This window comes from Heterodontus francisci, chromosome 1, assembly GCF_036365525.1.
Source record: "Heterodontus francisci isolate sHetFra1 chromosome 1, sHetFra1.hap1, whole genome shotgun sequence".
NCBI lineage: Eukaryota > Metazoa > Chordata > Chondrichthyes > Heterodontiformes > Heterodontidae > Heterodontus > Heterodontus francisci.
The window spans coordinates 258,239,548-258,265,886 of NC_090371.1; the positions used below are offsets into that span (position 1 = coordinate 258,239,548).

General features: G+C 41.4%; 1 protein-coding gene across 3 annotated transcripts in view; it reads left to right on the plus strand.

Moving 5' to 3' along the window:
• The window catches only part of mgarpa (mitochondria localized glutamic acid rich protein a), a 73,408-nt gene that overhangs the window by 26,921 nt on the left and 20,148 nt on the right, over positions 1–26,339 (plus strand). For all 3 annotated transcript variants that reach the window (XM_068043732.1, XM_068043713.1, XM_068043722.1), the window contains exon 4: positions 8,308–8,520. In XM_068043732.1, the coding sequence (XP_067899833.1) occupies positions 8,308–8,520 (213 nt within the window). The remainder of the gene's footprint in view (positions 1–8,307; positions 8,521–26,339) is intronic.

The following is a 26,339-nucleotide window of genomic DNA, read 5'->3' on the forward strand; positions in this document are numbered from 1 at the left end:
GGCAGAATGAGAATGTGGTGCTACTGGGGAGGGTAAGAGGAATTTAGTTAGAATTTTGATGGAGGTTGCGGCTGTGCAATGAACCAATGTCTCAGGCAACTCTTTGTGCCATGAAAATTTCAGCTGAGTGTGCATAGTAGAGGTTCTACCACACTAAAATTGAAACATTTTAATAACATCTTTGACAATTCCATTCTGCTATCATATTGAATTGCATATCACTCCTTATCAAAATATTATTGCATATTAGCAAGTTAATCATTAGATTGGCTGGAACAGTAGACATTCGTAGATAGAGAAAGCCTGTGTTCATGTTTGTAAAGAGAACATCTGGAGATAAAAGGCAGTGGCATGCGAGTTGTTTGCAGCATTAACCAGAGGGATTAATGGTGAGTCTATGCAGGTTATGTGGTAATCATGAACATTCCCACGACATGTACTACATGTTTTAAAATGGGTTCTTAAGCATTTGTTCAAGCCTCATGCCCTATTTAATTTTTTGCTCCTAATACAGTATCAAATATTCTGGGGTGCCCATTTTTACTGCATTAAAGTGACAGGCTATGTTGTGCTGTATCAGTTGTATTCAAAGGGCTGAAGTAAAAATTCAGTGTACCCCCTTCAAGGCCACCTCTGTTTCCTGAAGGACAGTTGTACTGCTCACATTTCATTTTACAAACTGTTCAGCTCTTTATATTTAGAGAATGAAAATAAAGATGAGGTGAATCATAAAAGTATAATTTGCTATGTGAAATTTACCGTAATGGTTTCTCCATCCAAAAAGAATATAGAGGCACTGGAGAAGGTTCAAAAAAGATTGCAAGGATGATACCAGAACTGATTAGGAAAGGCTGAACAGGCTGGGTCTCTTTTCTGTAGAAAAGAGAGGGCTGCCAGTTGACCTGATAGAGGCCTTTAAGATAATGAAAAGGTTCGATAGAGTAGACATGGAGAAGGTATTTCCACTTCTGGGGAGACCAAAATTAAGGCCCATAATTATAAGATAGTCAATACATCCAATAGGGAATTCAGGAGAAACTTCTTTCCCCAAAGAGTGGTAAGATGCATTCAAGAGAATCCAGATAAGCACATGAGGGAAAAAGAAATAGAAGGATATACTGATAGGATTAGATGAAGAGAGGTGGGAGGAGGTTTGTATGGAGCATAAATGCCAGCACAGACCAATTGGGCCGCATGGCCTGTTTCTTTGGTGCAGCGTTTATGTAATTCTATGTATACATCATTCTCTAGCTAAGTGAACAGATGGTTCAACATTAAGTCTGAAACTAGCTGCTAAGAAGTGTAAGAAAATTGCACGGTATCATTCTTACTTTGATTTACCCTCATCCAGGTTTCTGCTTGTCATTTCTGCACAGTGACACAGCTGAACCTGGAAATTCAGGAGGTGAGGAATCATAGTATGGACCCACTGCTCCAAATCCATAGCATAGTACATCAGTGCTCTAACCATTTGTACTTAATACAGTACCAATCTAAGTAAAACAACAACAACTGCCAATTGTACAGAAAAATGCAGGAGTTTAAAAAAAATAAATGTTTACATTACTAATGAGAAAGCCCTTCAGAGGAGCAAGACAAAGTGCTATTGCTCATCTTTTATTTAGAGTCTTCCTGTATCTCACCCAAGTGACCATTCTCCATGTGTGAGTCTGGGCATTGGGTACATAGTGGCTATTTAATTGAAGAGAAGTTGGCAAAGTAGCCAAGCCTGATTCTATACTTAGCCAACGTTTACACATGTACACTTCCCAGTAGGAATTACTGCATCGTAACCCAGGATCAGAAAGTTTACATGGCAGCAATGCAGTTTTCTTTGCTTCATTTGAGTAAATACTGACAAGAAGGATAAGGGATCTCAGGATCAAACTAGTGAAAGGTAAATTTACAACTGTCTGAAAGTAGTTTTTCGGACAAATAGTGATTAACATCTGGCACTGACTTCCAGGTTGGGTAATGGAGAAAAAAACAAAACTGGAATCATTTAGGAAACAGCTGGCATTGTAATGATAATTATTTTTTTCAATATTTTGACCTTGTGAGACAGAGCCTTTCATGCCACAAAGCAGGAGCAGGTCATCGAAGACAAAAATCCACAAATACAATTTGGATTATACAGCAATTAGTTTCACTGTGTAACTCTACATAAAGCAACATTGTTGCGAATTAGTCTTCTCTTAATCTAAAATGTCTTAATTCAAATTATCTGATAATCCAATTTTTTGCATTAAATTTCAACTTGGCTATGTTATGTATAATTCAAATTTTTCCACAAAGAAACCCTTTAGAATTATCGGTTGACAGTAATAAATATAATTTGATAGAACAGACAAGTAACTTTCTGTGTAGTTGATATTTCCATTTAAGGAAGGCATCAAAAGCATGCACCCATCATCCTACTTGAAGTATACCAGTCTGATTCAAAAAAACTGCCTGAATTACTTAAAAATTGTGAATCTGTGATGAGTTCACTGTTAGGGCACTGCCTTTACGAAAAAAGCATTTGGTAAAACTTGTTTTTTAGGGAAGAGGGAGAACAAATGTGCATCATTTGTCACAGCACTGCTATGTGAACTTACCAAAACTGACAGACAGGAGAAGACCTATTGGTCCATTCAGCTTGTCCCATATGGTTGTGATATTCTGTGTATCACAATACACACAGTCCCCACCCCATCCGGAAGTCATGTAATCCCCTGGGAGAAACAAAAGAACAGATAAAATCTTAGGCCAATTAGGGGAAAATATCTGGAAAATTCCTCTCTGACTTCCCTTCGGTGATCAAACCTAGCTCAGCAGACCGCTCTGCTCTAATTAATGTTACATGGTACGCACCTCCTCTACATGGTGATCTTCGCTGCAGTGAGAAACAAGTCCAATTCTCACTTGAAGGACTTCAGTGAATCAGTGTTCATTGCACAAGCCAGCAGCCTGTTCCACAGGTCCACTACTGTTTGGAAAAGAACCACCTCCTAACATCTAACCTAGTTCTGCCTTTAGGAACAGGAGAAGGCCATTCAGCCCATCAAGCCTGCTCTGCCATTCAGCTAGATCATAGCTGATCATCTACCTCAACACCACTTTCCCATGTTATCCCCATATCCCTTGATGTCATTAGTATCCAAAAATCTATTGATTTCTGTCTTGAACATGCTCAATGACTGAGCTTCCACAGCCCTCTGGGGTAAAGAATTCCAAAGATCCACCACCCTCTGAGTGAAGAAGTTCCTCCTCAGCTCAGTCTTAAATGGCCTATCCCTTATTCTGAGACTATGTCCCCTGGTTCTAGACTCAGCATCCACCCTGTCACACCCTGTAACAATTTTGTAAATTTCAGTGAGATCACCTTTCATTCTTCGAAACTCTAGAGAATACAGGCCCAGTTTCCTCAGTCTCTCCTCATAAGACAATCCCACCATCCCAGCGATTTGGCTGGTGAACCTCCATTTCACTCCCTCTATGGCAAGTATATCCTTCCTTAGATGAGGATACCAAAACTGCACACAATACTCCAGGTGCAGTCTCACCAAGGTTTTATACAATTGCAGCAAGACTTCTTTTCTCCTGTACTCAAGACCCCATGCGATAAAGGCCAATATATTATTTGCCTTCTTAATTGCTTGCTGCATATGCATGCTAGCTTTTAGTTTACTATAACACTGATCCAAATCTTCTGCCATTTTACGCTCTTCTATAATCTGAAATTAATTGTAGATTTTAACACAATGATGCTTTTCAAAGCAATTTACTTGATTGTGACATGTGTTTATTAGCAAGTGGAGAGTTTTTCCAGACATTTCTTCTACTTATTTCCCAATTTTCTCCCCTCCTCTCCTGAAGGTGCTGACTCATATCAAGATATGGTTACAAAGAACAGTTGTTTACATTTTTCACTCAACTAGTCAATTTCACGTGCGAGCCCAAGTGGTGAATGCCAAGAAGTTTTCAGCTGTGGAGCACTTCAGAGCTGAGGCTAATCCTGTCATCAGCTGATATCCACACATGGTCAGGTTCAGCACAGGTTACTGGACAGGAGTCAGGAACCATCGTTAATTTTTCTCATCCTTAGCCAAGGGGTGCTGAGGTCAATTGCCATACCCTAGTTGCTGCTTGGCTGTGAGTAACTAACTCAGCACGGAACAGGGATCAATCCTAGGACATTCTATTCTTAGTGCTGTACTGTGTGATACTTTTATTTACTAGGCCAATAAGGGAGCTGCACACGACACTGTCTCATGAAATCCATATGTCTTTAACTAAAAGATACTGAAACTATTTGTGTTTTATTAACAAATTCTTTTTTCCTTTTGTCCTGTTTATGCTTACAGAGAAAGATGGTGAGAATACACTAATTATTACACCTTAATGTTTACATTTAGTAATAAATAGTGAATTGGCTACAAACAATAACAAATCATGTTTTCAAGGTCTCTTTTACAACCATATGCATGAATGAATAAAAAGCATTTATAACTAGTTAACATTCCAGATCTGTTAAGTGTTAACATAAGGGTATTTTGAGATTCACTTATTTATATGTAGTTAGGGACATGTTGTCTATGTAACACAAACTGTGTTTTACACAGTATGTAGGTAGTTTTAGTTTGGGATGTGATAAAAACACAAATCCCATTAAGAAGGAACACTGAAGTCCAAAGTGTGAGCCTAGAACCTTTTTTTAAAAGAAAATATGTTTATAAATGCAGTATGCACTCTACAAAAGTTGCACTTTTCGCAAACACACACCAAAATTGAAACTAAGAGGTACAATTTATTTAACTGGAAGGTTAATGGCATCAATGCCATTAATTATACGCTATTTGTATTATTCCGAGCAAACACAACAAATGATTGTACTGTTTTTCCCCGTGATTGGGAATATTTGTATAACAAGTGTTCTGACAATCTCCCCACAGCGATGTAGGGCTCAAAACTGGCGCTCATGTTACAGCAGTGGAGCAGGCCTTCCCTTTCATCATGCCTGACCCAATCGGAATTCCTGAGGTCAGAAAATTAGCAAATAATGGGACACAACTGTGCCAGCAGATCTGGCTAGAAATGAACAAAAATATGCCTGATTCCAGGAAGATTATTTTCTTTACAGCAGTGCCACTTCTGCCACTGTAAAGTTTTGTACTCCTGCCTCTCTCACACTGGGAGTACCAGAGATGGGACTGGTGGAAGTCCGGTGCATGAGATCATTCCTCCAGTCCTGCCTCCTTCCCTGTTGTCAGGTTACTCACTAACCCCAGGAAACCAAAGAAACTCCTGAAATAGGGTGAAAACCCAGCATAAATGCATCCCACCCTGAACCCTGCCTCTGCTTGTCCTAATAGCTTCCCAAATTCAATGCCAAGAATTGTGGATTTTTGGGATCACAATGTTTTAAAAATCAAATTAGATAAAAGGAAACCCGCACATAAAAAATGATATATAGCTTAATGTACACACATCGGCCGGAATTTTACAGTGGATGGATGGGAGCCAGACTCCGACATGAAAGTCAGTGGTGAACCCGCTTCTGCCTAGCCCGGGGATCCGTCCCATATTTTCCGGTTCCCGGGCTTTAATTGTCCCGAGGCAAGACTTCCACCCACGAGAGGGAGGAGGTCCCGCCTCAGTGAGCTGCCGGCCAATCAGTTGGCCGGCAGTTCTTAGTCCCAGCAGCGCCACTGGGAGTGGAGGCCACTGCTGGGACTGCAACCCAGCCGATGCCATGGATCAAGGAGGGAAGGTAAGGAGGGGCATGCCTCACCAGTGGGATCGGTTCTTCCCTGGTGAGGCTGGAGTGGACGTTTGGGAGGAGGAGGGTGTCTTGGGTCGCAGGGGTGGGTTGGGAGGCAGGGGCGGCCTTCAATCGGGCACCCTGTGCCCGCCTGCCATGCCCCCCAGCCCGGGGCGTGGAAAGGCCGGCAGCTATTGCTGGGCAGCCTTTCACGTCCCCAGCACGCCCGCTTGCCACGGTTAAAATACCCATGGAGGCTGGCGAGGGCCCTTAAGTTAGCCTCGGGCGGGCGGGCGGTTTCCCACCCCTCCCCCACCGCCTGACCGCCGTAAACTTGTCCGGAGGCGGAAGCAGGGCTGGTAGGCCTCCCGGAGCCTGCCGCTCAATTTTATGCCGCCCCCATGCTTGGGCGGCGTAAAATTCCAGCTATCACATACTTGCACACATATAAGCATATATATATGCACATACTACAAACTTGGATATGAACAAGCACACAGCTAGTACATACACATAAAATGCACAAACTCAAGGGTTCCAGTCTGAATATTAAGTGGCGTGTTCCCTCTCCAATACTTTAACATTTTCACCTGACATACTGTAAATGGGAATCTTTCAGAACTGAGATATCATTATATGTAGGATATCAATGGGTTAGTCTGGAATCTGGACATCGAGAAAGAACAGAATACCAAATCTAATGGAATGAAAATCTCAAATTTGGGAAACTTAGAAACAAATCAGATCAAAAAAGATAAAAGCCATACTTACAATACTTTAAAAGGAAACGCAGCAGACAAGTTCTTCCATTCTTGTGGTGCTGAGAGATTTAATCCTTTACATTTCTTCTTCCTTCCCTTTCCTTATTTGTGGTTATGTGTGACTCCAGTGCGCTTCAGAATGGAGTTAAACTCTTGCTTGATTTTGTTTGATCAAAACTGGGCACTTTGAGGCTAAATGCTTCTTGTTCTTCCCTTTTGTCTATGTTCTCTTCTGTCTGTGTTTTTGTGTTGAATAGTAGCTTTGGTAGATTTTCCTCTTAACCATAGCAGCAAAATGTTCCTATTTCAATTTTTGGTATGACAGTAAGACTACAGCTAATAATAAATGTGGAACTGTGATTTTCTTTTCAGTATTTCTTTAATGTTGTTTTTATTGTATACTTTCCAGAGTAAAATGCCAAGAATTCGTCCGTCCAAAATGTGGATGTATAATTGGATGCCAGGGGTAGTCCTTTTGTGTTTGTTTCTCAGTCCCGTAGGGTTTTTTTTTACTGAATGACTGCTTGCTTACTGCCAACAATGCATCAAAAAACAACTTGTTGATTTACAATAGAGGCAGAGCTTGAAAACCTGTTCAGCAAAAATCTTTAAATGGAAGTTCGTTTAATGGCCGTGAGTAGATAATTAGAAGCAGATTTTCCACAATTACTGCATTTAGTCAGTTAGCCTTTTTGATTGCTGAACATATTCTCAATGCCAGCAGTTATCAGTTTTTTATGGTTTTCCATCCGCTACCATCTCTAATGCAGTAATCCCTCCCTATAACAATGTCTGATGGACCACCAGTCATCATGGTTCCCTCATTATTGGAGAGTCCATATAAAGCACAATCCCTTGAGCATGCCTCTTACTATAACATTCTTATGTAATTCCTAGAGACATTTTATAAAGAGGGGAATTACTGTTTGTCAATGTTGTCATTTGCCTTTTCCTTCTTTCCCTCCTGTTTAAAGTTTAGGCTAATGACTGTCCATTTTTTGAAACTGAATTGCATGCCTTTAGCATTGCAGGTTCATTTGGTTTGGTGGCTTATAAGTGATATTTTTTCGTGCTCTTAATTTTGATGGGAAACTTCACCCCAGTCATTATCATTGGTAAACTGGAAGGGCATTATGAATTTGTGCCTGGTGATGCAGTGCTGTTTGTCACCGAGATTTCTGATATAACATTCCTTCAGGATCTTCTTATGTTGCAGGACACTTCCTCTCAACTTTGACAATTATCTCTAGTATAACAGAATTTCCCTTCTCCCCTCCAATTTGCTTCCCTCATCTCCTCTACATGCTGTCATGCTAGGCCATGGTTCCATTGATACAAGTTGACCCATGATAGCTTGCTCCAGTGATCATTCTTGTGTGAGTGTAGACTGGGCATTGATAGGCTGGTACACTGTAGCAGGCATCGTTGTTCATTATGATCCTGTCCTCATCTGATACACACATTCAGTCCTTGGCAAAATTCACTGGGTATTAATTAGGATTGGAACACTGGTTGACCCATTCCTTTTCTTGATCCACTGGTGCTGATGCAAATTTTTGTGCCCAACTACTGCTTTGACTGAGGTCAGAGAATGCAGCACAGATTGAGATTTCAATATGGGACCTCTGGTCTGTATGGTTTAGTACCAGACTATGCAGTGCACTGCCCTCACTTTTCAAATAAACTGCATGTTTTACTGTAGATTCTGCAAGCATCAGTCAGTCTGGGGTGAAGTTCCTCTTTAAGCATTGCTAATACTGTATCTGGATATGCTTTGATTTGGCTATGTTGATCTATTGTTAGAATCAGATGAAGTCCAGTCTCCTGAAGTGATTGAAGCTAGTGGAGAGGCTTTGGAGTCAGCAACGGAAGAGGTCGAAATCCCAGCGGCTGAAAGTGTCGAGAAACCTGAAAGTCCTTCAGCAGTTGTTGAACCCAACGAGAGCCCATTGGAGGGAAAGGCTGCAGTGGAAGAGGAAATGATAGAAGTTCTGCTACCACCTGCTTCATCCAAAGGTTAAACAACCTCCTCAGCCAGAAATCATATATTTCAGTAGAAATATAGCATAGGCTTATCTTTCTATCAATAGATGGATGTCCCTTTTGTCGGCCTATGCAGGTTGAATTTATCTAAAACATTAGCTGATGCAAGATTTTTTCCACACATTTCAGACTCCTAACAAAATATTATGATGCCCTAAATAAATATAGTCAAAGAAATAGAGGATATGCCTAGTGGCATAAACTGAGACAGGAAAATGTTCATAAGTCAAATTGACTGGATAATTAACAGTGAGGATCTATTGTAATGGTATCAGCACTTGGAAAATTATTTTGAAACCAAGTTATATTTTTATGATATAAATACAGAAAAATATCTCATTTCTATAACCATATATGTGTGAAATAATATTTTACAAATAATTCAAAACAGTACTTCTGTATATTTTCATGATTACTGCATTTGAAAATTATTTATAATGCAAATGTGATCATTTTCTTCAATTGTGTGATACAATCTGGGTGCTTTGTGTGGATTTTTTAAAACAATTTTGTGAAATGAAGCCATAGTAGGCTGACAATGGGAGATCAATACTTTATCTGCTCTTGAATTCTCTGATGATTTAACCGGCTAGCATTCTTTTACAATGACTGACTAATGATTTTTAGCATGAAATACAAGCACTAACACTAACAAGCACTTTGGGAATTACCCCTTACTCACCAGTCTGTGGCTTTCAGGGTGAGTATTGGTAAAGAGCTTCCTATTGGTAACTTGAACTATTTTTCGCATGTGTTAATGTGCCATCTTACATATATATCCCTTGTGCAGACCAATTTAATATTACATTTAAAACCTAATGTCAGTATTTTTATATGTAATATATATAACATAAAAAATATAATGTCTGCAGAATTTGTTGGTAATTTCCATGAACTATGGAAATGCTTTTTATATTGGGCAGTTAAAATATTTACCTACTTACGTCAATGTTTCACATCCTCTACTGTTATGACTGAGACGGGAGGAGTGCACTATCTTTCTCTAGTTCCACTTCTCCACAGTTCACAACATATATTTAAATGTTTACCCAGTTACTGATCATATACTTTACTCTTTATGCCAGAATAAAATACACCAACCAGGTTTCTTTAATCAACAACAAAATTATCAATTTATTATAAAACAAGACTTATCCAGTAAAGAAGCAAAGCATTAACACACAGGTTGAAATATGAAAGTTCCCTTTTTAAATACCCAACATAGACACACTCACAGATGCAGTTTAAAGAAAAATAAAGAAATATTGTCTGCAGAGGTCTTTTACAAAAAAAGGACAAAAAAAGAATGCTTTGGCCAAATACTTATTAATTCTTGAAGAAAAAGGATGAGATATGTTGTGTCCCAAAAATGGCATACAGTCTGGTGTCAGAGTACACATAGATAGTCCACTGGGATCTTTTCTGGAGCAGTTCTTTTCAGGCAGTGTCACAAAGTAATCTGGTAGGTCTTCCAGGAGCGTCTCAGGAGAAATGCAGCATCAGGGGTTTTAGCTCTCACACACTGGATTTGTAGGGTTTTTACAAAGAGGTAGAGAAAGAGGAGCTGGGTGTTTTTCAGCAGGCTACAAATCCAACACAATCCACACCCCAACTGAACCAAAACAATATCCCAAAAGCAAAACCTTCTGACCACCATAAATCTTGACCTGTCATTTCTCTGTAAACATCTTCCCCAAGTCACCAAGAGTTTTGTTGTTTATTGAGCTTAAGGCATGTGACATCCAGTAAAGGTTTGTTTTCAAACAAGACCTCTCAGTGACCCTTGTAAAAACACACATCCATGGAATCCTTTCAGTTTCCCCAAATAAACCAATATCCATAATTCTAAAATACAAGTCCTCAAAAAAAATTAGAAAAAATAGAAGCACTTTCATAATACCTCCATCCTTGGAGGAATGAAACACCATTTTTAAATGCGTTTCATTACAAAGTGTAGAACAGAACAGAAGATGAAAAATATTAAAACACATTTACACACTCATTCTCATTCAGTCTTTACCTGTAACCAATACAGTTCTGCTTTGTACCATCTTTGTACTCAGATAAGTCAAAGCAAAGTTAAATTCTAGACAAAACATCAGCAATTACATTGTTTTTCCCTGCAATGTGGATAATCTTTAAGTGATAAGATTTCAATAGTAAACTCCATCGAAATAGTCTGGCATTCTGGTTCTTGAATTTTTCCACAAAGTCAAGGGGGTTATGATTCATATATACGAGTGTTTCTCTGTAGTCGTGGCGGACATATACTTCAGAATTCTTAAAAGAGCTAGTAATAAGCCCAGGGTTTCTTTTCCACTGTTGAGTATCTCTTTTGGTGTCGATTTAGCTTTTTGGAAAAGCATCCCACTGGCCTCTCTATGCCCGATTCATCGTCTTGTAACAGGACTGCACCAATTCTCAGGTCACCAGCATCAATCATTACCTTGAAGGGCTTAGTAAAATTTGGGGCAGCCAACACAGGTTCAGTAATCAAAATGGCTTTCAGCCTCTCAAAAGATGCTTGGCACTTTCCTGACCACACTATCTTGTCATTCTTTTTTTGTAGCAAATCCATCAGCGGAGCAGCTATAAGTACTAAAATTTGGTACAAACTTGTGGTGGAAACCACACATCCCCACAAACCTCATGATTTCCCTTTTAGTCTTACCGATAGGGAGCTCCAAATGCTTGTACTTTTGCTGTTCTTGGCAACACTTGTCCTTGCCCTATTTTATGCCCGAGGTAGGTTACGATCGCTTTTGCAAATTCATTTTTGGCACTGTTTATCACTAAATCAGCCGACTGTAATTTGCTAAACAGGGCTTTTAGTTGTTTCAAGTGGTCCTTCCAAATGTCAGTGTATACCAGCACATCATCAATGTAAACCACACAGTAAGGAACACTGGCTACCACTTGGTTCATTAGTCTCTGAAAGGTGGCTGGGGCATTTTTTAGCCTGAATGGCATCACTCGGCATTGGAAAAGACCGTCTGCTGTGGCAATGGCCGATATTTCTTTGGCTCGAGGTGTTAAAGGAACCTGCCAGTATCCCTTTAACAAATCTATTTTTGTAAGAAACGTGGTACTGCCCACTCTGTCAATATAGTCTTCCAAGCAACGAATGGGTAGGAGTCTGCCTTTGTAACTGCATTAACCTTTCTGTAGTCTATACTGAATCTAGTTGAAGCACCAGGTTTAGGCACTAACACCACTGGAGAACTCCAGCAGCTTTGATTAGGTTCAATGCAGTGGTTTTCCAACATGTATTGGATTTCTGCTTTCACATGGGCCTGTTTCTCTGGATGTAAGCGATAAGGATACTGTTTTATAGGAAAGGATTCCCCTACATCCATATCATGTATGCCTAAGATTGTGCATCTTGGTTTGTTCCTACCGACTCCTTTAAATGCTGTGAGTAGCCTTGTTAGGTCTTCTCCATTGTCCTGCATCGAAATATGAAAGCATAGTTTCTAATCTCCCTAACAATTCAGTATTAGCTAACTGAATAGTAGGAGGTTCAAGTTGAGAATTGTCTAGGCCTCCTTCTGCCTCATCCTCACTATCCCTTTCATCTCTCCCTGCCCTTAATACCTGACATATCTGTGCTTGATTATCCTCCACCCGGATATTGTTTCAGTATATTGATATGACACAGCCAATTCTTTTTCTGGCGATTTGGGTTGTCAGTTAAATAATTTACTTTACCAATTCTTTTGACCACTTTATATGGACCACTGAACCGTGCTTTCAGTGGTTCACCCTGTAAAGGCAGTAATGCGACCACCTCATCCCCTGGTTGAAATGTTCGCGTCTTGGCATGCTTGTCTGCCCATTTCTTCATGGTTATTTGGGAAGCTTTTAGGTGTTCCTGAGCCACCTTGCAGGCTCTCGTGAGCTGCTCCTGGACACAGATACATAATCTAACACAGAAGGTTCATCCCTCTATTCTAAAAACCTTTCTTTGATTAGTTTTTGAGGACCTCTTATCTCATGTCCATAAAACTAATTCAAAAGGACTAAAACTGGTAGACTTATTAGGTGAATTCCTAGTGTCAAACAAAATAAATTCTAGCCCTTTATCCCAATCATGGGGAAATTCATGACAGTCTGCCCTAAGCATTGTTTTGAGGGTTTGAATATATGGTTCTAAAGCCCCTTGTGGCTGTGGGTGGTATGCTGAGTATTTTACCTATGTTATACCCAAATTACCCATAACTTCTTGAAAAATTTTAGACATAAAATTGGAACCTTGATCTGACTGAAACTCATTCGGTAATCCATATCTAGTAAAGAACTGGGTTCACTTCTCTATCACTACCTTAGCAGAAATTATTTTCAAGGGAATGGCCTCTGGGAACCGAGTAGCCATATCCATGATAGTGAGTATATATTGGTGTCCGCTTTTGTTTTTGGTAGAGGTCCCACAGTCTACTAACACCCTACTAAATGGTTCCCCAAAAACTTGTATGGGAATCAGAGGTGCCAGTTCAATGGCAGGTTGTGGTTTTCACACAATCTGGCATGTATGGCACGTTTTACAAAACTGCACCACGTCCTTGGAAAGACCTGGCCAGTAAAAATGTCGACCTATATGTGATTGGGTCTTCCAGATCCCCACATGTCCCGCCATAGGAATTTTATGGGCTATCCTTGATATTTCCCAGTGGTACCACTATCTGGTGAACAACTGTCCATTCTTCATCCGAGGTCTATGAGGAGGTCTCCACTTTTGCATCAGAATCCCATTTTTAATATAGTAGCCTTCCGGAACTCCCTTTGCCTCAGCTTCTGTTAGAGCCAATTGTGTCACTTTATTTAACTCTGGATTGGGTGGCTGAGCCTTGATCAGAAAAGACTCACTGAACATTTCCTTCGGATTATCCAAATCCACGAAGAAAGTTTCAGATATTTGGCAATCTGTCTGTGGTGCCAATTTCATCTCCGACAATGGAACTTGTTTAGCCATTGCTCGGGTCACTACACATGAAGAAAAAATTCTTGGAACCTCTTCCTGCAATTGTTTTGTCTCTTTGACTTCACTTAGTCTTTCTGTGATTACTGGAGAAGCTACTAGGTCGACATTTTTACTGGCTCTATGGACAACTCCTATGGTTACCATTCCAGACATTAGGTCACACTCCTGGTGCCCCCAATACAAAGGCATGGGTATGTACTCCCCGCGGATACCATTCACTAAAACCTTGGCATTCAGTGCGATTTCTAGTGGAAAAGTTATCACTTTCCCCAGCAAAAGAATTTGGGTGGCTCCTGTATCCCTAAGTATAACTATAGGTTTACCTGCCTCACTTGAGGGATAAGGAGTTACTTTTCCTTTTGACAAGAATTCCCTATAACTCTCAGGTATTTTGTTCACATCCTCCTCACTCACAGTGGTTTTTGTACTTGGCCTTACAGCTGCAGTCAGAGCTACAGCCTGCTCTTTTGTACTCCTGGTCAGTCCCCTTTTCTCTGCATTGGCCTTGTGCACCGCAGTAAGTCCCATGGGTTTACCCCCTAACTTCCAGCATTCTGCACGAAGGTGTCCCACCTTTGTGGCAATAGAAACACATCGGCTTGCGGGTCTCACTTCCACCCTCAGCATCTTCCCTTCTTGTCTGAGGAGGAGATCCCAGGCGTTCCCAGCTGTCCCTTCTTGTCCCCGGCTACTTGCCTTTCTTTCACCCTCTCACCTTCTATCCTTCTCGGGTTTGTGGGGGTAATGGACAAAGGGTTTGGATTTGTAAACAAGTTCATAATCATCAGTGATCTCAGCTGCCTGTCTGACTGTTGAAATCTTCTGGTTCTCTACATGGGTTCTTACTGATGGAGGGAGTGAATTTTTAAATTCTTCCAGGAGAATTAGTTCCCTAAGGTTCTCATATGTGGCCTCTACCTTTAGTGTCCGCATCCAATGATCAAAATTAATTTGCTTTACGCTCTCAAATTCTATATGTCTGCCCAGGCTGTCTCCAGAGATTCCAAAATTTCTGCCTATAAGCTTCAGGGACTAACTCATAAGGAATGAGAATAGCCTTTTTTGCCATCTCATACTCTGCAAAAGCCTCCTCAGAAAGCATGGCATAACCTTTATGAGCTCTGCCCATCAACCTGCTTTGCATAAGCAATGTCCAGCTTTCCTTCATCTGTCTAGTTATCTTTTCAAAAGTAATGAAAATGCCTGTATGTCCCTTTCCTCAAACTTTGGGACAGCTTGTACAAATTTAAACGGCTGTCCACTGGGTCCTTGGCTGGAGTCAGATCTTTACGCACCTGAATTTTCCTAGGAGCCAAGGCCACTCTTTTGACTTAGTTACAGCTTTTTAAATTCTAATTCCCTTTTTTCTTTTTCTCTTTGAAATGCTCTTCTCTTTTGCCCTTTCCTCTCAAGTTCAAGTTTCTTCATTGTCAATTCTCTTCCCTGTTCAAGCTCAAGTTTTTTCATTTCCAATTCTCTTTCCCTTTCCAGTTCAAGCTACTTCATCTGCAACTGAATCCTAGCTAATTCAACTGAATTATCATCTGGATTGCTTTTTCCTTCTTCCAATTTCAAAAGCTGTGCTATTACTTCTGTTGTGGAAAAAATCTAACCACGGGATTAAAGCATATGCAAGGGAGAAGACATCAGTTAACCCCCGAGAATCTTCTCAGTGATACAGAGTTTGCAGCACACATTTATAGGATACAATAGTCATTACTCATTGATCACAGTACCCCCAATGCATACCAAGTTTACGACTCACCCTACCCCTCACGATTGCTTGATAGCTTTGCTCCATAATTCTCCTAGTGGTGGCTAGGGCCTTTTGCACCGCTTCCTGGGCTATTCTTCCCGGGATGTCGTTAATGTTTAATGAACCATCCCACCATGGGCTGAATATATACCCTGCGAGGGCCACAGCCTGCAAGGTGGAAATACCCCACCATAAAGGAGTCAGTGATCTGTAGGCAGAAGGTGTGATTATTATCACACTCCAATCCTTCATATAAGAACCTCGTCCTGTCTATCAGAAACACCACTGTATAGGTGAGGATTGGACTGCCTTAAAGGCTTTTTCGAGAGGGCTGACCGATAACACTATGGCAGAGTTATTACTGATGGGTCTCAGAGTATTACAAGGGCAGATGATGTAATGCCGCAACTCAGTTCCTGTCTTTCCTGGTGTAAATTAGTAAGATCTTTTCACAGCCTGATGTATGTGTTGGGGAGCCGTATCAAATCTTATATCTTCAATATCTGAAGCAACGTTATCTACTGAGTCCAGAGCCAACACATCACAGGCCTTTCCCTTTGAGTTTTTAAACATATGGAGGCAGATTAGTCCATCCTGCCGTGATGTTCACTCCGGATGCCCTCAAGCTGTTCCATCATTTATGTAGTTGCACGTATACTGTCCTGGGTGCAGGCAGGTTGTTCTGTTGATATTTATGGTGGGTGCCTCCCATGCTGTTGCAATTACCAAGAGGGTGATCACCCGTTACTGTTACCCACCGCGCTACCATTGCCTGAAACAAAATAATTAAGATATCTGCTGCTGGCCCCCTTGTTGGCAGAAACAGAATGTGAGTCATGTAGTTTGACCTGAGACCAATGGGAATGGTGTCAATCCATGCGGCATTCCTGGAAAGTAAAGTACTAATCCCATCACTTTAAGATTTTTCCTTTTACAATCTTTCTGTACAGGATATACCTGTACCAAAGCTCTGAGCTGACACACAGTGATGTTGTTTTCATATTTAGTCCAATAATTACTGTTGTCCAAACAGAAACTACCAAGACTATGGCCAGTACGGCGAGGTGCACACGCGGGATTTACCCCATGGAGATGCCGCGATATTTAGCATGGTGGCTTATTTACGTGGATGGGTGGACCGCCTGCCTCTGATGATGTAGAGATGGCGGGCACTCCATCCCCAGCAATGGTGTCCAGCGCCACCATGCAGGCCCCGGCATCATTTTTAACAGGGTTCAGGCCTTTCTGCATCATTTCAATATTTAAAGTGAAAGGGGAGAGAATATTAAACATAAAAATTTATTCACAGTTTTAATCCCCTCTCCCACCTCCCCGACTAATCACTTTATCAGTTGCCCTCTCCCCCAAAAAAAACTTTTCACCTGATCCTAAACTTTCCCCCCGAACTTTATTAATTTTGACCTTCAACCCCTTGCCACCATCCCCTCAAACAACAGCAAGAGTTTTCCCTGCTCCCCCCCTCACCCTGAAAACTTAATTCTCCCCCCTCCCCACCAGTGTTCCGCCTCGGATCTCCGAACAGTTTTCTTCCTTTTTTATCTTTTCCAACAGCATTTTAATTTACTGTGGTGCTTCCAACTTAATTCCTCCTAACCCTTCTCTGACTCCTGCCTAAGTCTGTTCAGGACAGTTCCCTAAAATGGTAAAACAACCCCAAATTTTTTACTGCTGACCTTCTAAGATCATTTATCTTTCCTCATGACTGCTTCACACCACGCACCCGCTGTCTTGGCCTTATGTACCAATGACACTGAGCTACAATTCCCTTTTCTGTTTTATCCTTCATTTGTTTGTTTGTTCTTTATCTTAGATGACAGTTAGTTTCTTAAAAGTAACTTGCTAAATTACACTGGACGTTTTGCATCTTAAAATTATCCCAAATTCAAATAATAGTGTTGCTGGAGTGGCAGGTTTTGTTAACGTTCCATTGGTTTCTTCCCAAAAGAAACTTATTTCTCTATATTTATAGAAACCACCCAGACTGTTTCTTTTCAATTTTCTAAATTTGATTATCCCCTTAAACTTCAGAACATCTCCATCGGGGAAGACAACATTTTAGATCAAACTCCAGTTGTAACCAAACTTTTAACATTTTTGTAAGAGGTTCCTAACCCAAAGATTTTTTTTGATACAACAAAGATGATTCCAAATACCAATTCACAGCAATAAACATTTAAAATTTAAAAGCTGCCAATGTTATATGAGTGAGCCTTGCACCCGAAATTAAATACTCCCTCACACCACGGGATGATAACTTCGAAGTTCATTGTGGTCATTAATGAAATTCCAGTTTTCCCAATTTAACATGTCAGTTAACGTTAATAATTTAAACTTAATTCAAACCTATGCTTATTCACCACGCACAGAACTGTATAGCATGTGCTTTTTGTTTTAAAGAAAAGGTAAATTACGTCATTTTTCATGTTCTTTCTTCAGGCGCCTTTTCAAATGACTGTAATAAAACCAAAAAAAACTAAAGAAAAAATTATTTAACATTCTTACAGCAAAAGACTTAACACCAGCCTCTTAAACAAACTTGAGACAGAATCTTTCCCGTATCTCCTTTATTTATCCTTTCTCTCCCTTAACCATTCTCCAATTCCTGACATTTGCTAATCAAAAACAGTCAGTAAGACATGTCTTTAATTTAAACTGCAAAAAAGCAATAGTACATTTTAAACTTTGGTCCAATTCAAGCATAGTGTTTTAAAACTTCAAATTGGATTTTTGCCAGGCATCTTCAAGCCTTCAAGGCTGAAGCTTATCTCTTACTAAATTGTTCATTGCCTTTTCACAGTTGCAAAACCAACTTTTAAAATAAGAATAAAACATTACATCAGCCTCTTTAATTTAAAATGTAATTCAGTTTTTATACCTCATCTCTGGGTGCGCAATCTTGAACCGAAATGAACACAGTCAGCAATCACATTCACACTTCCTACTTCCTTAATTTCAAACAACTTAGAAATATTAATTCCTGTAAAAGGTTCTGAATTCAAAGTACCAAAAATCTGCATTAAATTCCCTGTCCCGAGCCCGAGGAACACACAAACGGGTTCAACTAGTTCACACCCAAAACATGACTCAGTGTTCCCACAGAAAATGTGCAAGAATAGAAAAAGTAACAGACTCATACTTTCAACATTAAAATCAGACCACAGAGGGTTTAAGGCCTGTTAGGTCGACTGAACACAAGCTACACAGACAAGGACATTAAGTCGTGGAAGCGTCCAACATTCATACAGACTCGAACAAAGACATTGTAACTTGCTTTTACTCACTTTAAATTTCACTAAAGAATCTTGTTTAAATTGTCCCTCTTACCTCAACCTGATACCTCTCACTTTCCCACTCCGGCTCTTGCCCTTCTAACACTTATAACCTGTCTCTATTCCTGAGTAAGCCTAGCTAATTCAGACTTTCCAGACTGACACATGGGAAGATAGCATTTGCATAGTATTATTATTCCCGTTTGTCTGTTCTTTCCACTATTTTTTATGCCTATCCGGGGTCCACAAGGGATCCCAACTTTCCTTGATCATTTTATCTAAAGTCTCCTTGCTTTTGGCTGCCATAAACTCGGTGAGTGAGCCTTCATGTCCCCACTCCAGATCCTTATTTGCCATGGCTGATGTTTTGTACTCTGACTAACGTTACTATTTGTGTGGATACAGACCTCTCGTTACCCTACGATCGTTCCGATGTGGGAAATGGACCTCTTATTTCCTCTCCGATTGTTCTTATTTCTTTTCTACGGAAACGGACCTCTCATTTCCTATATAGCCATTCGTTACTTTGCCTGGTTTACCCCGAGAACGATATTACCTCCTCGTTTACCCAAGGAACTGCAAGCTTAGCGCTGTGCTGTCTTTAGTTACTCCACCCGTAGACCCGTTCTTTGGTTCGGATTCTCAAATCGGCCGCCAGCTTCCTGTCCTAAACACAAATCTCCCTATCTAATAGGTGGTAAAGTAAAAGTACTCACCTGTTCTCTAATGCTGACGTGTGACCAGGTATCGGCGACCAAACCTTGAGGATCCTGCCGACTACGCCAAACTGTTGTGGTAAAAATCTAACCACTCTCGAGTCCACGGGATTAAGGCAAATAAAGACTTTATTTCAAGCATATGCAAGGGCGAAGACTTCAGTTAACCCCCGCCCCCCTGCCCCACGAGCCTTCTCAATGATACAGAGTTTACAGCACACATTTATAGGATACAAGAAATGTCGCGAACAACGAATGCCCCTCTACGTTGCTTTCATTGATCTCACCAAAGCCTTTGACCTCGTCAGCAGACGTGGTCTCTTTAGACTACTAGAAAAGATTGGATGTCCACCAAAGCTACTAAGTGTCATCACCTCATTCCATGACAATATGAAAGGCACAATTCAACATAGCGGCACCTCATCAGACCCCTTTCCTATCCTGAGTGGCGTGAAACAGGGCTGTGTTCTCGCACCCACACTGTTTGGGATTTTCTTCTCCCTGCTGCTCTCACATGCGTTCAAGTCTTCAGAAGAAGGAATTTTCCTCCACACAAGATCAGGGGGCAGGTTGTTCAACCTTGCCCGTCTAAGAGCGAAGACCAAAGTACGGAAAGTCCTCATCAGGGAACTCCTCTTTGCTGACGATGCTGCTTTAACATCTCACACTGAAGAGTGTCTGCAGAGTCTCATCGACAGGTTTGCGGCTGCCTGCAACGAATTTGGCCTAACCATCAGCCTCAAGAAAACGAACATCATGGGACAGGACATCAGAAATGCTCCATCCATCAATATCAGCGACCACGCTCTGGAAGTGGTTCAAGAGTTCACCTACCTAGGCTCAACTATCACCAGTAACCTGTCTCTAGATGCAGAAATCAACAAGCGCATGGGAAAGGCTTCCACTGCTATGTCCAGACTGGCCAAGAGAGTGTGGGAAAATGGCGCACTGACACGGAACACAAAAGTCCGAGTGTATAGAGCCTGTGTCCTCTATGGCAGCGAGGCCTGGACAACGTATGTCAGCCAAGAGCGACGTCTCAATTCATTCCATCTTCGCTGCCTCCGGAGAATACTTGGCATCAGGTGGCAGGACCGTATCTCCAACGCAGAAATCCTCGAGGCGGCCAACATCCCCAGCATATACACACTACAGCGCCTTCCCCCTGCGATGACATGGAGGGATCAGGCGAGCAGTCGCTGGCAATGGCATCTGGCGCCAAGGCGCAGGCACCAGCACCATTTTTAAAGGGCTTACAGCCCTCAATGGACATTTAAAAATTAAAGGGCCAGGTAAGTTAAATTTCCACAAAACAGAATTAAATGACCTTTAAATGTATTTTCCCACCCACCCCCCCCCCCCCCAACCCCCACCATGGCATTTCCAGACATTCCCCCTCCCCCTCAATTCAAATAATGAGAATTTGATCTCCCCACCCCCCACCAAAGTTCAGCAACTTTGTCCTTTACTCCTTTCCATCAACTGCCCCCCACCCAATCTACATCGTTGTTACTCTGCTCCCCCTCTCACACAGAGAAGAAATACCCCTCCCTGCTCCCCACAGGTGTCGTACTACGTTTCCTCAAACTGGGATTCGAAGGCGCGGCATTGTCGGCCACCCGAATGAAGATCAGTGCAGCTATTAAGGAGGTGACAGGACCCTCATTAAATCAGGTATGTAAATTAGTTTAACATATTGAAATGGGGGGTCCCATCGCCGAGTAGTGGGGCGGCTGCCACGAGGCCTTGCCGCCACCGCCGAGATTGGTACGGGGCCTGCTGCCATCAGATTCGGTCGTGGGCCTCCGCTGCACTGATTTTCATTGCCGCCCCCTGCCATCCTTCCGACAGCAGGGGGGCTTTAAAATCCAGCTGCTCATGTCCCAAAAATGGAATACTTTCTGGCATCTGAGTACACATAGACGAGTCACTGGGATCTTTTCTGGAGCAGTTCTTTTCAGACAGCATTGCAAAGTAATCTGGCAGGCCTTCCAGGAGCGTCTTAGGAGAAATGCGGCATCAGGGGCTTTAGCTCTCACACACTGGATTCGTAGGGTTTTTTCAAAGAGGAAAGAGGAGCTGGATGTTTTTCAGCAGGCTACAAACCCAACTGCTTTCAATACAGTCCACACCCCAACTGAACCAAAACAATATCCCAAAAGCAAAACCTCCTGACCACCATAAATCTTGACCTGTCACTTCTCTGTAAACATCTTCCCCAAGTCACCAAGGCTTCTGTTGTTTATTGAGCTTAAGACATGTGACATCCAGTAAAGGTTTGTTTTCAAACAAGACCTCTCAGTGACCCTTGTAAAAAAACACATCTATGGAATCTTTTCAGTTTTCCCAAATAAACCAATGTCCATAATTCTAAAAAAATTATTTAAAAAAAAATCACTTTGATAACAGTACATCTAGTTCAAGAAGACAGTTAGCTCTAAATTATTGCAATTGCACTGTCTAATAATAATTGTGTGGGGAATTGTAATGACCCAGATACTGCTGTCAAAATAATGGTGAGTCGAGTAGTGCTCGCCGTTATGTGCAAATGGTACAGCAATTAAGGCAAGAGCCAGATGTGCAGTTAAACTCAAATATCCAGAAGTTAGTGTCCGAGTTGCACCATTCTGTTGTCAGCTTTGCAAAAATGGCATTTTGCTGTCTGGCTCATCATTGAAGTGCATTGAATGCTGTGAAGTTGTTGCATTTGCACTGTAGATATGAACTAATCTTATCACAGAAAGTTAAGTCTTGTCCTTTCCAGTTTATGTACCCTTTTAACGATGTGATAAGTGTTAATTACTGCCAATCAACCTCTCTGGCACTAAAAATTAACTATTACAAGTGTGGAGTCGCATTCTACAGGTTTTAGTTGTTGGAGATATCAACATTATAAAATTTAAAACTAAAAATCTTTTACTTTTCCTTTCTGTCTTTTTTCTTTCTTAATCCAATCTTGCTTTCCCTTTCTCTATTTATCCTTTTATACCTGATTTGACATTGAATTCACGCACTATAGTTTACACTTTCTTCTTAGTCCTTGCGCTGCTAATTTCACTATCCTTCAATCTGATTGGTTAAGAAGATACACAGTTGCTTGCCCTGTTCACTCAAGTCCTAGATGGCCTGTTTCTCTTGCTGCAGCATTATCAGCTCGTACTTACAACATGCAAAAAATGTAAAAACAGAAATGTGCAAGGGCAGGTCTAACTAATGGCGGACATCGTTAGATGCCCTGTCGCAGCAAATTCTGGCCTAGTATTAATAATAAAACCTCAAATTTGAAATTATGGGCTGGTGTGGTAAATCTGTTTGACATAACATTATGAACTTAAGAAAGCATGAGAGGAGGGAAGGCCTTTTATGGAACCCGTTCCTTGCATAGACCATGTACAATTTGCACTATCACGTACTCTGTACAATTAATTTATTTAATCTTTGAAACAAATATTCTGTGAAATGTTTGCCTTACTACCAAAGGCAGTTGAGAAAAGCTCCATTCTATCAAAGCTAACATTTACTATAATCTTTATCCATGCCCAGTTACATTTCACAGATGGCATTTCCATGGTCCCAGTTCTCAGTAATTACATGTACAGCATGAGCAAATCACAGGGATTATAATAATGAATTGTATTATAGGTGCATTAAACAGAATAAAGAGTGTTTCATATTAGGAATGATCATATGAATATAGTAATATCCATGGAACAGTGTCTGTTATTCACAGAATCCACATCATTTCCATCTCTTTATACAATGATAACTAAATGAACAATGACAGAAGGACTTGCTTCTTTGTGTATAATAGTAATCGTAGGAGTCTATGCTAATAGCAGGGACGCTTGCCCATTGGCAGCACATAACTGAAATCTGGAAAGCACTACCCATGTTTTTTTCCCCAGAAATATACTTTATTCATAAAAATTTGGCAAGCACTACCCATGATTTTAATTTTACTGGTCTCCACTTGAAGTGGGAACTCATAAGGTTACCCCTATAGTGTCTGCTTGTGCTCCCTTCGCTCCTAACAGATTAGTCAATATGAGTGGCAGCTTGGTTTTCTAACACAAAGAAGGAAGTTCAGAGGTTATGTGATGTGCACGATATTAGTGGAGTAATGTACGGAACAACTTACAGCGCCTTCAATCCAAAACCAAAATCATTCCAGCCTCAGCTGTCAAGCTTCAGTACGCAGGTGACGTCTGCATGTGCGCTCACTCTGAAACTGAGGTCCAGATTATTGTCAACTCCTTCTTCGAAGCATATGAGAAAACGGATCTTTCACTAAATATTCGGAAAACGAAGGTCCTGTTCCAACCAGCTCCCACAGCACAACATCTCCCCCTGTCAATCAAGATCAGTGGCAAGATCCTGGAAAATAAGGACCATTTTCCATTTCTTGGCAGTCTCCTCTCATCAAAGGCAGACATAGACGACGAGGTTCATTATCACTTCCAATGTGCTAGCTCAGCCTTCAGTCGACTGAGAGAGTATTTGAGGATCAGGATCTCAAACCTGAGACTAAGATCATGGTTTACTGGACAGCAGTGATCCCTGAGCTCCTTTATGCTTCAGAGACTTGGACAACCTACAGCAGGCACCTCAAAGCACTGGAGAAGTACCACCAGAGGTGCCTCTAGAAGATCCTGCAAATATGGTGGCAAGAAAGGTGGTCCAACAGCAATGTCCTCTCCCAAGCCAACCTGCCCAGCGTCAGGGTGCTAATCATCCAAAACCACCTCTGCTGGGCGGGTCATGTCGTTCACATGCCTGACACCAGACTCCTGAAGCAGCTGTTCTACTCAGAACTTGGTCACGCAGGAGACTCTCAGGAGGACAGCGGAAATGCTTTAGAGATGTCCTCAAAGCATCCCTGAAGAGATCAAACATCCCCGTCGACTTGTGGGGGTCCCTGGCTTGTGACTGTCCTGGTGGAGAAAGCTAATTCGGGAAGGCATCGTACACCTTGAGGGACTTTGTCAGGAACATGTGGAGGTGAAGTTAAGGCGTCGGAGGGAGTGCACAAACCTCTAAACTACTCATCTACCTGTCCCTTATGTGGCAGAGTCTGCAGATCATGCATTGGACTTATCAGCCATCTCAGAACCTATTGAACCGGAATGGAAGCCAGTTATCCTCGATCCCGAGGGACTGCCGAAGAAGAAGATTAGTAAATTTCCCCACTTAATATACACTTATGAGTCAGTAATCATTTGAAAGATAGTCATAGAAATTTCTTCTTATAAAAACTATTAAAATGCTTGAAGTGGAGTGAGCTCAATAGTTGAATGAATTTATCCAGTGAGTTACTGAGTCACACAGACCAGGATGGTCCCATGTTTGATTCCAAAAAGTTCAGAATAGAAAAGTCAATCAGTCTGGTTAGGATGCATCCTAGGTTGCAGAGGGAAGTAAGGGTGGAAACAACGAGGCTCTAGCCACAATCTTTCAATGCTTCTTGGAGATGGGAGTGATGCCAGAGTACTGGAGGGGAGAGGTAACTACAGCCAGTTAGCCTAATGTTGGCGGTGGAGTCAATAATATAGAAAAATATGGGTTAATAAATGACAGCCAGCATGGATTTATTAAAGGCAAGTCATGTTTGACAAACTTGATTGAGTTCTTTGATGAAGTAACAGAGAGGGTTTATGAGGGTCGTGTGATTAATGTTGTATATATGGATTTTCAAAAGGCATTTGATAAAGTACCACATAACAGACTTGTTAACAATAGAGATGATGGGGTTAAAGGAGCAGTGGCAATGTGGAAAACATTTGGCTGAGAGACAGAAAGCAGAGATTAGCGAAGAATGGTTGTTTTTCAAATTGAAGGGAGATGCTCACCACCACCTTCTCGAGGGCAATAAGGGATGGGCAATAAATGCTGACTTTTAAAAAATTGTGCACTGGTGCCCTGTAGGGTTGGGTATTAGGACTCCTTCTGTTTTTGATATATATTAATGACCTGGACTTAGGTATACAGGCTTAGTTTCAAAGTTTGCAGAGAACATGAAACTCATAAATGTAGTAAGCAGTGAAGAAGATAGTAGATTTCAGGAGGACATAGACAGACTAGAGAAAAGGGCAACACAAGGCAAAGGCAATTTAATGCAATTCGTGTGATGTGACACATTCTGGAACAATGAGGAGAATCAATATAAAATAAATGGTACAATTTCAAAGGGGATACACGAACAGAGAGACCTGAGTGTTTACATACATAAATCTTTGAAGGTGGCAGGATAAGTTGAGAAGATTGTTAAAAAGGCATATGGGATCCTTGGGTTTGTAAATAGAGGCATAGAGTATAAAAGCAGTGAAGTTTTGCTGAACATTTATAAATCACAGTTTTGGACACCACACATTAGGAAGGCTGTCAAGGCCTTGGAGAGGGTGCAGAGGAGATTTACCAGTATCGTACCAAGGATGAGGAACTTCAGTTATGCGGAGAGACGGGAGGCTGGGATTTTTCTGAGCATTGAAGGTTCAGGGGAAAATTAATGAGGTGTTTTAATAAAGTAACTGGGGAGAGACTGCTATCAGTGACAGAAGGGTTGGTAACCTTTCTTTCTTTTTTCTTTCTTTTGGGCCTCCTTATCTCGAGAGACAATGGATACGCGCCTGGAGGTGGTCAGTGGTTTGTGAAGCAGCGCCTGGAGTGGCTATAAAGGCCAATTCTGGAGTGACAGGCTCTTCCACAGGTGCTGCAGAGAAATTTGTTTGTTGGGGCTGTTGCACAGTTGGCTCTCCCCTTGCGCCTCTGTCTTTTTTCCTGCCAACTACTAAGTCTCTTCGACTCGCCACAATTTAGCCCTGTCTTTATGGCTGCCCGCCAGCTCTGGCGAATGCTGGCAACTGACTCCCACGACTTGTGATCAATGTCACACGATTTCATGTCGCGTTTGCAGACGTCTTTATAACGGAGACATGGACGGCCGGTGGGTCTGATACCAGTGGCGAGCTCGCTGTACAATGTGTCTTTGGGGATCCTGCCATCTTCCATGCGGCTCACATGGCCAAGTCATCTCAAGCGCCGCTGACTCAGTAGTG